General features: G+C 49.5%; 1 protein-coding gene, 1 non-coding gene and 1 pseudogene across 7 annotated transcripts in view; 2 read left to right on the forward strand and 1 right to left on the reverse strand.

Moving 5' to 3' along the window:
• The window catches only part of ZFYVE1 (zinc finger FYVE-type containing 1), a 63,828-nt gene extending 59,980 nt beyond the window's left edge, over positions 1-3,848 (forward strand). For 5 of the 6 annotated variants that reach the window (XM_033187527.1, XM_033187529.1, XM_033187528.1 and 2 more), the window contains one exon: positions 2,186-3,848. In XM_033187527.1, coding sequence (XP_033043418.1) covers positions 2,186-2,418 — 233 coding nt within the window. In that variant the 3' untranslated portion in view covers positions 2,419-3,848. The remainder of the gene's footprint in view (positions 1-2,185) is intronic. The other variant, XM_033187530.1, reaches the window with a different exon arrangement.
• A 5,074-nt stretch (positions 3,849-8,922) lies between these two features.
• Positions 8,923-10,915, forward strand: LOC117071012 (annotated as a pseudogene).
• On the reverse strand, positions 9,969-10,040 carry TRNAC-GCA. The gene has a single exon. It is a non-coding gene; the product is annotated as a tRNA-Cys (tRNA).
• Positions 10,916-11,959: the final 1,044 nt, after the last annotated feature.

Consider the following 11,959-nt stretch of genomic DNA (forward strand, 5'->3'; position numbering starts at 1 on the left):
TGAGATGGATCCACTGCACTCCAGCCTGGACAACAGAGCGAGACTCCATCTCAAAAAAAAAAAAAAAAAGATAGCTCCTTGGCCGGGCACGGTGGCTCAAGCCTGTAATCCCAGCACTTTGGGAGGCCGAGACGGGCGGATCACGAGGTCAGGAGATCGAGACCATCCTGGCTAACACGGTGAAACCCCATCTCTACTAAAAATACAAAAAAAAAAACCTAGCTGGGCGAGGTGGTGGGAGCCTGTAGTCCCAGCTACTTGGGAGGCTGAGGCAGGAGAATGGCGTAAAACCCGGGAGGCGGAGCTTGCAGTGAGCTGAGATCCGGCCACTGCACTCCAGCCCGGGCGACAGAGCAAGACTCTGTCTCAAAAAAAAAAAAAAAAAAGATAGCTCCCCAGCCCTGGATGTGAGAGGGGTATTTGTATTCAGGATGGCGAGGTGGAGAGGGAGGGAAATCAACCAGTGCATGGCGGGCTGAGGCAAGGCTGGCCAGGCCTGGGGCAGCGTGGCACACGGTAGGGGAGCAAGCAAACGTGGGTAGTGATGAAAATGGCCTGGAGCAGATTTCCTCATTGCGGCTCACAAAGTGAGTAGATGACGTAGGAATTGCTGGATTTGCCCAAGCTTAAATCTCAGGTTGCATCTGTCCTCAGGGGTACCTGGGAGAGGCAAGGACTGTCCTTGGCACAGAAGGCACAGCATAGCCTGCTGGCTGTCCTTACCAAGTGCTCCCATCCTGAGCACCCACAGGGTGTTGGGTACCGGGCCAGTATGTCAGGCATGTTCTTTCTTCTCATCCTCATCACAGCTCTTGAAGGTGGCTTGTTAAAGATGAGTAAGCCCCTGAGAGGTTAGCTAACCTTTCTTTCTTTCTTTCTTTTCTTTCTTTCTTTCTTTCTTTCTTTCTTTCTTTCTTTCTTTCTCTCTCTCTCTTTCTTTTCTTTCTTCTTTTTCTTTCTTTCTTCTTTCTTTTTCTTTTCTTCTTTCTTTCTTCTTCTTTCTTTCTTTCCTTTCTTTCTTCTTTCTCTCTTCCTCTCTTCCTCTCCTCTCCTCTCTTTCTTTCTTTCTTTCTTTTTTTTTTGAGACTGACTCTTGTTCTTTTGTCCAGGTTGGAGTGACGTGACGTGATCTTGGCTCACTGCAACCTCCACCTCCCAGGTTTAAGCCATTCTCATGTCTCAGGCTCCCAAGTAGCTGGGGTTACACCACCATGCCTGGCTAATTTTTGTGTTTTTAGTAGAGACAGAGTTTCACCATGTTGGCCAGACTGGTCTTGAACTGCTGACCTCGAGTGGTCCGCCTACCTCTGCCTCCCAAAGGGCTGGGATTATAGTTGTGAGCCACCATGCCCAGCCTTAGCTAACCTTTCTTAATCCAGCAGCTGCTGATTAACCTGATCTCAATAGAATTGGAATTTGAGTGTCTGACTCCAGAGCCCAGACTTCCTTATAGTTCTTCCAGGGCTTCTTAGCATGGCTGCTCCTTCAGTTTACAAAGAGGGCTTCAAAGATATATACATATCAAGGAGCTGGGTATGGGAGTGCATGCCTATAATGCCAGCTACTTGGGAGGCTCAGGCAGGAGGGTCCCTTGAGTCCTAGGAATTTGAGACCAGCCTGGGTAACAGAGTGAGACCCTGTCACAAAAGAGAAAAGAAAGGGCACGGTGGCTCATGCCTATAATCTTAGGCCTACAGTCCCAGCACTTTGGGAAGCTGAGATGGTCAGATCACTTGAGGCCAGGAGTTCGAGACCAGCCTGGACAACATGGTGAAACCCTGTCTCTACAAAAAGCAGCCAGGTATGGTGGTGCACGCCTACAGTCCCAGCTACTTGGGAGGCTGAGGTGCGAGGATTGTTTGAACCCAGGAGGCAGAGGTTGTGAGCTGAAATTGTGCTACTGCACTCTAACCTGGGCGACAGAATGAGACTCTGATTCCAAAAAATTTTTAAAAATGAGAAAAAAGAAAAAGGAAAAGGGAAAATCAATGCCTATGCTACAGCCCCAAAGACTCTGATCTGGATATGAGTGGCAGAGCCTGGGCATCTGCATTTTAAAAAATCTCTGTCAGCGGTTCTGTGTGCAGTTGGGATTATAAGCCAGTAAGCATCTGAGGATGCCCTCTTCCTAGTTGGGCCTTGGGGTATTGGGCTTTGGATGTCCTGACCATTGTTCCCGCTATAGGTCTGGTCAAGGATGCGGCCAGGCCTGCGTACTGGGTGCCTGACCACGAAATCCTGCACTGCCACAACTGTCGGAAGGAGTTCAGCATCAAGCTCTCCAAGCACCACTGCCGGGCCTGCGGACAGGGCTTCTGTGACGAGTGCTCCCATGACCGCCGGGCTGTCCCTTCTCGTGGCTGGGACCATCCCGTCCGAGTCTGCTTCAACTGCAATAAAAAGCCCGGTGACCTTTAACCCCAGCCCCCTCTCCGAGTCCTTCACAATTCCTTAGGTTCTCAGGGTTAGAAACAGTCTCGCGAGGTAGGCCCTCCTCCCGGTCACCTGCTGTGGTGTGTGTCCTCTCCTCTCCGCATCCCAGGGCCACTTTCCCTTAGTGGAGGTGAGCCTGGCGGCAGGCCCGAAGGCATGAACCCCTCAGGGCAGGGGACTGAGCAACTCAACACAAAGGGGAATGAACCTGAATCTGTTGCATTTATTTCAGTTAAAAATAATGAATATATATGTGTATATATCTCTCTCATATATACATATGAAAGGCACTCGGGGCATATCGAGGCTGCTGCTGGCTGCGAAGACTTCACACAGTGGCCGCCGCACAGGGTGAGGTGGCAGTGGCAGCACGTCTTCCTCGCGAGCCGAGCCAGGTCCACGGCCACCGCGTGGCTGGCCCCTCCCTCTGCTGCTGTCGGAGCCTTGGAAGCCTCTCCTGTCCTTGGCTCTTCCCTCCATGCCTGTCAGCTGCCTGGGGAGTGAGCCTCCCAGGTCCTTCCTGCCTGAAACGGCCTGAAGGGAATTCTCCCTGGGTCTCCTGGGAGTCGAATCCCAATTCTTGGCTTAAGCATGTTTTAGTCAGAGACCACCCAACTTAGTGTGCAGGTCACCAGAGTGGGTGGAGGGTCAGAGGTCGGGTCTTCAGCCCTGAGAAGTGGAAATGCAGGGGCTGTGCTGTCACTGGTCCCCCAGGGGATGGCAAGGAAGGAACTGAGCCTCCCCAGCAGGGCTTCCTGCCCCGACGCTTCTTTCTCCACTCGGCTTTTCCCAAAAGGCGGCGCCCAGCTCCTCAATCGAAGCGCCCGCCTCCCCCCCTCCGTCCCCTCGAGCCCACCGTCTGCTTCTGAGTGTCACACTAGGATTTTCATTGCTTATTTTAAAGTGTCTTAATCCTTTGTTCCCCGACACATAACCCCTCTAGCTCTCAGAGGGGCGACCATGAGAAACCTTCCAGGGAAACAGAGCACAGGATGGATTGTTAGTTGTTTTTAAAAGTCTATATATAATTTCAACAGATCATAAAGAAAAAATTTATCTCTTTGGTCCTTGCAAGAGAAGTCAAAGGAACTTTTGTTTCTCCTCAAGAGCCTGGACATCTGTCTGTCGTGACTGGAAAGAGCCCGTTGTGCTGAAATCTGTCATCATGGTGGGTTTGATCTTCAGTGGCCAAACATGAAGAATTAAAGTGTAATTCTTGACTGAACTGGCGGATGGGTTGAGCTTTAGGGAAGTATATGGCGGTCATTCCTGGCGCGCGTATCGGTGTGACATGAGCCCTGGAGTGTGTCATCCCTCTCAGCCCTGCTCCTCCTGCCTCCTGGGGCCCAGTGACTGGGGCCCTACTCTAGAACTGTGTACCATCCAATTCGCCATCATAAAGGAATCTTCCTGCATCTCGACTGTGCTGGCTCTTTCCTCTCATTCCATCAGTGCCTTCTGGCCACCGTCTCTCTCCAGCTGATGGTGGCTTCCAAAGCAGAGGCCAAGTAAGGGGCATGTTTCTAGGGTGGTAATATTTTACCTGCAAATACTGCAGTCTTTTACTCTGACAAATAAGAACTTTTTCAAAACCATAGCTGGCCGGGCGCAGTGTCTCATGCCTGTAATCCCAGCACTTTGGGAGGCCGAGGCGGGGGGCTCACCTTAGGTCGGGAGTTCGAGACCGGTCTGACCAACATGGAGAAACCCTGTCTCTACTAAAAATACAAAAAATTAGCCAGGCATGGTGGCGCACACCTGTAATCCCAGCTACTTGGGAGGCTGAGGCAGAAGGATTGCTTGAACTCGGGAAGCAGAGGTTGTGCTGAGCCGAGGTTGTGCCATTGCATTCCAGCCTGAACAACAAGAGTGAAACTCTGTCTAAAAAAACAAAAAACACCATAGCCAAGTACCCCCAAACCATGATCCTGTAGAGTGGATGTCAGTCTCATGACCACAGCCTGTTGTCCCCAGCCCTTCTCTAGATAGCATGCCCCGCCCAGATCAGTGTGCTGACTGGGACCAGAGCTTTGTATTTGTCATGAATATTCCTTTATTTAGGGAAGGCAATAGCTGACGGTCATGTAATTCTCTCTAGTGACTAGAGGGCCTCCACGTTCTCACTCACCACTTATCCTGACTTAGAGCTGTTCCTCAGACCTTTCTGCAGCTGGGGTCACCTGGCAGACCCCCTTTCTGCAGCCGTGGCATTGACTGAGCAAGGCTCAGTGGTAGTAGTTTCACAGCTTGGGTTCTCTGGGTTACGTTCTGGCAGCTGTCGGGTCAGGGTCTGTAGAGGAATCCTCTTGCACAGTAGAAGAGATGGGGTATTAGTCTTGATTTTCACTCCCTAGGTTTAAGATACATAGTCCTGGCTAGGCACTGTCACTCATGCCTGTAATCCCAGGGCTTTGGGAGGCCAAGGTGGGTGTATCACTTAAGTCCAAAAGTTTGAGACCAGCCTGGGCAACGTGGTGAGCGAACCCTGTCTCTACCAAGAAAACCTCCCCCTAAAAGCTGAGTGTGGCAGTGGACACCTGTAATTCCAGCTACTCAGGAGGCGGAGGTAGGAAGATTGCTTGAGTCTTGGAGATGCCACTGTACTCCAGCCTGGGTGACAGAGCAAGACCCTGTCTCAACAACAAAAACAAACCTATTGAACTATTATACATCTATAATTCAGCTTGATTTTCTCAGACGGAACACTACATAACCAATCAGCACCCAGATTAAGAAACAGAACGTGGCTGTCCCCCAAGAACCCCTGGTCCCTCCCCCCACCAGAAGTAACCACTACCCTGGCATGTAGTAACAGAATTTAGTCCCCTCTGCTTTTCAGGGGAGCCACATAAAGGCTTTTAATCACTTTCTGGTTTAAAAGACTTGCTCATAGGTACAGACAGTTGTTGAACATATCCCCGAGGGCTGTGTCTGGAGATTGCAACTTGTGGCCGAGAATGACGCAGTCTCCTGATCAGTGAGACCCAGTGGGATCCTTAAACATCCCTTGGGTTTAACCGCTGATTTATTTGGGAACGGAAAAGCAAAGAGAACCAGTATTTAGGTGCCTGTTACATGCCTGGCACTATACTAAGAGCTTTACATAGTTAATTCTCACAGCCAAACTGGAAGGTCCACAGTAGTGTTCTTGTCTTACAGCCTAAGGTGCTGGCTCCTAGAGGATCAGAAGCCCAGCATTGCCGGGCACACTCCAAGCTGGCCTGAGTCCAGGCAGGCCTGGACCCCTTCTATCATCATTGCCCTGTAGAGCTTCTCTCCCTGTTTTCCTTCCCCTTCACAGCTTGTGAATTCTTTTGCATTTCCAGGTAAGGTCAGTATTTTTTCCTTAGGAGTAAAGTTAAGAATCAAGGTACCTGCTAGTGTGGTCAGCAAGCTTAGCTTTGATCATTTCCATTGGCCTTGGAGATTCTCATGGCCTCTGGCAGTAACACTTTTTCACTAAAAGCAACTTTATCTTTCATTAAAAAGACTCACTGGCTGAGAGATTAAGCAAGTTGATCTAGCCTATATATAACATGAGCTAAGCTTCAAATTTTTTTTTTTTAAATTTTATAGAGATGGGGTTTTGCCCTGTTGCCAAAGCTGGTCTTGAACTCCTGGGCTCAAGCACTCTGCCGCCTTGGCCTCCCAAAGTGCTGGGATTACAGGGGTGAGTCACTACTCCTGACCAGCTTCCGAGAGTTAAAAAAATTTCTGATTTAATGTTAATTTTGCAGCTATATTTGCATTTTCCATTTCAGACCCACCATCATTAGGGAAAGACGATGGAACCCACAATCGCAGTCTGTAATTCTTCTCATCATGAAAAAGATGTTTTAGTTACTGTACAAAATCTGAGCGTATTCTAACTCCTAACTCTTAAATTGCACCTGGTATAATTATTTTTTTAAAATGTACTTTGGAAATCATCACATACTCATGAACACTAAAGCCTATAGGGTATGGGGTTTTATGGGATTAGATAATCTGTAATTTGGTGATAGGCTCATCTGACCAGAGCCGTCTTTGACACTACCATTTGTAGACAGTGGGACGTGGAGTCCTCCAGTACATGATGCTGTACTGAGGGACTTATCCACTGCCACTTTTTTAATGGCCATCTTAAACTGGCCATACCCTGAACTCTAGCCAGAATCTCTCTGACGCTCGGGCATTATCCTTAGATAACTCCATTTCATGTCCAAAGATACTGGAACTCGGCTGGGCATGGTGGCTCGTGCCTATAATCCCAGCACTTTGGGAGGCTGAGGTGGGAGGTTCACTTGAGGCCAGGAGTTTGAGACCAGCCTGGGCATCATAGCAAGACTCTGTCTCTATGAAAACAAACACAAAAATATTGCAACACAAGCAGAGCCTGAATGGATTTCCCATCCACCACGGCAACTCAGTTCTGACTGCCCTGGACTACTAGGAGCATTTGTGTCTGCACGCCTTTGCTCAGATTATGGCATCTACAGAGAATACCCTTTTCGGTATTGCAACAGCTGCTTTTATTCACGTGAAGCCAAGAGTGCAAGCAGGCAGGCAGGTAGTAGGAGCAAGCAGGGAGACGTGAGCAAAGATATGATAGCCAGGCCCAAGTCAGAAGGTACCGTGGGAGGCAGAGGCAGTGAGTCTTAAGGAAAGAGGGAAAGAAGGGGAAACTGTTGAACTTAACCCAAAAAGATCTTAAATGTCCAGAGGAACAGTAAGAAGCCCATTCTCCCCAACACAAGGGGCCTAATAGAGTCTCGAACTTCTAGGAGCCCCAGCTGGCTCTGCTACATGTATCAGCAGAAGACCTTGGGCAAATCACTCTCTTGAGATTCAGTCTTGTCTTCTGTAAAGTGTGGAAATTTACTTCCTAGGGTTGTAGGAATGAAAACAGTATCATGCTGGCAAAACACAAAATGGTTCATCTATCTTAACAAGTGTCTACTTGTGTCAAGTGCTGGGGAAACGAAACTTCCCTGAGGTGTCTTTTATGCTGAGCCTTAGAAGTTGGACTTTTCTGGACGAAAAGGAGTTGGGTGGCTCGAGTACAGGGCCGGGCGTGTGGGGGACAGGCTTGAAACGTGGTGTCCCGAGAGCACCAGGTGTGAGGCAGAGATGGCGCAAGAGGATGGAGAGGCATATGAAGTCAGATCACAAAAGGCCACACTATCTGAGGCACAGGAAGCCATCGAAAGCAAAGATCTAGAAAGATCATTCCTGTGGCAGTACAGTGGATGGACTGGAGAGGACAGACTTAGAGTGGGACCAGAGCCTTTTAGCAACATGTGCAAATGGAGAAATCAAGAAGAAATGGAGTTTAGCCTGAAATTGTTTGTGGGGATGGTTAGGTGGAAGATTTAGACCAGGACAGATCTAGGGCTGACAGGTAATAGGGAGGGGCTGACTTGGTCTTAGATGAAGGATGCTGCTGTGTGAGGAACCTTGTCGGGGACACCTAGGAGGCTGGCAGTACCCTCTAAACCATGTTGGGCCAGTTGGAGTGTAGGGTGTCCACAGCAACATGGGACAGGAGGCAGTATTAATTTGTGGGCTTTTTTTTTTTTTTTTTTTGGAGATGGAGTCTCACTCTGTTGCTCAGGCTGGAGTACAGTGGTGCGATCTCGGCTCACTGCAACCTCCACCTCCAGGGCTGAAGGGATTCTCCTGCCTCAGCCCCCTGAGTAGCTGGGATTATAGGCGTGGACCACCACGCCTGGTTAATTTTTGTATTTTCAGTAGACACAGGGTTTCATCATGTTGGTCAGGTTGGTCTTGAACTCCTGACCTCAAGTGATCTGCCTGCCTTGGTCTCCCAAAGTGTTGGGATTACAGGCGTGAGTCACCGCACCCAGCCAGTATTTGTGGGCATTTTTGATAATGAGTGTGAGCGATTCATTGTTGTCACTAGAAGGCTGTAAGTAAGCAAACACTGAGCTAGTTAGCAAGGGGTCTATCACAGTTCCGTGCTGCCACCATAATCACCTGCTCATTTGCTACCTTTCATTGTCACCTGGGGAGTAGGGCAAAATGGAAAATCCTTCAAGGTCAGGCATGATGGCTCACCCTGTAATCCCAGTGCTTTGGGACGCCAAGGTGAGTGGATGGCGTGAGGCCAGGAGTTCTAGACCAGCCTGAGCAACATGGCAAAATCCTGTCTCTACAGAAATACCCCAAAACCTCAAAAATCAGCTCGGTGTGGTGGCACACGCCTGTAATCCCAGCTACTCAGGAGACTGAGGTGGGAGAATTGCTTGAGCCTGGGAGGTCAAGGCTGCAGTGAGCCAAGATCACACCGGCTGTACTCTAGCCTGGGCGACAGAGTGAGACCTTGTCTAAAAAAAAAAAAGAAAAATGCTCAGAGACTGTAGTATCAAGCAAACTGGCCAAAATGCTTATTCAACGTCTTGGCCAAGTTTAACCCCTTTTCATGCAACCTAGACCACATTTTAGGTGCAGTGAGTGTTAACCAAGAACAACTGCTGCTCTTTACCCGCCGCCACTGAGTCGCGGAGGCAGAAGCTCAGGTGTGTTCAAGAATCAGCTTCCTCCCTAACCCACCGCCATGGGCCAGGAAGGCATCACTGCTGGAGGTATCATGGACCTTATTACTGCTGTACAAGAGGCCTTGAAGGCCGCCCTCATCCACGATGGTCTAGCACGTGGAATTCGAGAAGCTGCCAAAGCCTTAGACAAGCACTGGGCCCACCCTTGTCTGCTGTCCCCAACTGTGATGAGCCTGCCTGTGTGGCTGGTGAAGGCCCTTGGTGCTGAACACCAGATCACCCAAATTAAGGGTGATGACAAGAAACTAGGGGAAGGGGTGGGCCACTGTAAAACTGACAGAGAAAACCCATAAAGTGGTTGGTTGCAGTTGTGTAGTGTTAACGACCATGGCAAAGGATGTCATCAAAGAGTTGTTTGAGATGGAGTCTCTCTCTGTCACCCGGGCTGGAGTGCAGTGGCATGATATCGGCTCACTGTAGCCTCTGCCTCCTGGTTGCAAGCAATTCTCCTGCCTCAGCCTCCCAAGTAGCTGGGATTATAGACGCACACCACCATGCCTGGCTAATTTGTGTATTTTTAGTAGAGACGGGGGGTGGGGGGGGGGGTTTCGCCATGTGGCTCAGCTGGTCTTGAACTCTTGAACTCAAGTGATCCACCCAATTCAGCCTCCCAAAGTGCTGGGATTATAGGCGTGAGCCACTGTGCCCGGCCCTTCTTTCGTGTTTTAATTCAAGGGAACTTTGTATGTACTAAGTTTTCAAAAATATATGTTGAAGGAACATTTATATATATACTCTGACACACATCCGATGGCCAAATTGTGTTCACAGCTCTCAGACTTACTCATAGATTTAGAATCTCCTCGGGGACTTGGTCTTAATGGAATACAAAGGAGGTCCTAAAGAGGCTTTTTGTCCTAGTGGTCAGCTGGAATGTGGGAGGAACAATTTCAACACAAGTTGGAAGTTCCTTTATCTTCTGGTAAGACTGTGGCTGACAGTATTTACTTTTAAATGGAAGTGAGAAAACATCCGGGAAGGGGGCACCCGGATTTGAACCGGGGACCTCTTGATCTGCAGTCAAATGCTCTACCCCTGAGCTATACCCCCTTCACCTGCTGGGAACTCTTTCCTTGTCCACTTATGGTGACTCAATACAATCAAGTTCCACCCACACTAGAGTTCTGGCAAGCTTTGTGTTCTAAAGCCCCACCTTCTTAATTACCCATCATCTGCTTTGGCTTTTCCCTTGGCCACCAATAAATTGAAAGGGAATACTTGAAAAATGACATCCTGGGCTGGGCATGGTGGCTCACGCCTATAATCCCAGCACTTTGGGAGGCTGAGGTGAGGTCAGGAGTTTGAGACCAGCCTGACCAACAACATGGCGAAACCCCATCGCCGTTAAAAATACAAAAAAATTAGGTGGGCGTGGTAGCAGGCGCCTGTAATCCCAGCTACTATACTAGGGAGGCTGAGGCAGGAGAATTGCTTGAACTCTGGGAGGCGGAGGTTGCAGTGAGCTGAAATCACACCACTGTACTCCGGGCTGGACTAAGAGTGAGACTCTATCTATATATAAAGTGTGCGCACGTGTGTGTGTGTGTGTTTTGTAAAGATAGGGTTTCTGCATGTTGCCCAGGCTGATTTCAAGTGATCCACCTGCCTGAGCTCAAGCAATCTTCCCGTCTCAGCCTCACTTCAGCCTCCCAAAGTACTGGGATTACAGGCATTAACCACGAAGCTTGGCTTTTACTCTGTTCTTGATGGAACAACAGCCAGCTCTGACCTGGGGCTCTGCTGATAGCTGGGGAAGTGCTTTATTGAGGTTGAGTAGTGTGGCTCCTCCTTATCCCACTGGCAGGAGAGAACTGAAGCCTCTCCTTTCAAACCTGGCACTCGTTGGTATGGAGTGCAAGGGCGTAGGCCCGAGAAGCCCTTTCTCCCCTCATCACCTTTCCAGGGGGAAGAGAAGCCAAGAATAGAGCTGGCTTCTTTCTCCAATCTCAGGGAAGAAACAGCACTTGGAGACACAAAGTTTTTTCATGTAAAGTAACATTGAGAGTTCATCTAAACATCTGTCTTAGAAATTCAGGTTGAGGGCTATGAAGGGAAGAGATGCTGTTAGAACAGAGGGAGGTGGGTGACCGCTCCAAAGACAGATGTGCTCCGGCAGAGAGCTGGGGTGTTCCCATGGTAGTCAAACCTTCCACTGAACCCACTGACCGGTTTCAGACCAGCACTGCAGTGGTCATGCCCAGTCACCTGCTGGAGAGGATGCCCTCGGGGGCGAGGAGAGAGGCCTGAGCCTGCATTCAGTCCACCTCTTGGCTTCCCCATTCCCCTGGGTGTGGTATGGGATGCCAACCAGGCGTAGTCACTGCATTCCCCATGCCCGCAGCCGAACATGCAATCCTCAAATGTCCCGAGCCTCTGGGTTGAAAAGCCAAGGGCTGGTAAGGTTGAGGGACAGGCTTCCTAGAAATAAAACCCCGCAACAGGAATAACTGCGGGAAGACTGAATGGTTTGTGCTGGGACAGGAGGGGTCAGAAATTCTGGGCTTGGCAGAGCTGGGCTTTCTCTCACGAGAAATGAGAAAAATGTCACCCTTGTCTCTAACCCATGTGGAAAAAATGGATGAGCTCAAAATCAATTGGACCAAATGTACAAAGGATCCTGTGACTAGAGGAGTGGCCCAGGATGGTAGAGCGGGGCTGGGAGGAGGGTTTACCCTATTAGAAAAATCTCTGTCAACTCTTTCCCACTGTTGTTACTCTGGGCCCGGAAAATGAGCAGGACACAGCAGTGAGGGAAACAGGGGCTTCAGAGTTGGGAAGAGTGGAATTTTAATCCCAGCTCAGCCCTTCTTGCCAAACCTCTTTAACTCAAGAAACTTGTTTCCCAAACTGTGCTGTGGGGTTAGTGTGAGGGCGAGAAGCACCTTACAAATGGCTCATGTCTGTAATGCCAGCACTTTGGGAGGCTGAGGCCAGAGGATCACTTGAGCCTTGGAGTTCAAGACCAGCCT

This window comes from Trachypithecus francoisi, unplaced genomic scaffold (genome assembly GCF_009764315.1).
Source record: "Trachypithecus francoisi isolate TF-2019V2 unplaced genomic scaffold, Tfra_2.0 Lachesis_group3, whole genome shotgun sequence".
Taxonomy (NCBI): Eukaryota; Metazoa; Chordata; class Mammalia; order Primates; family Cercopithecidae; genus Trachypithecus; species Trachypithecus francoisi.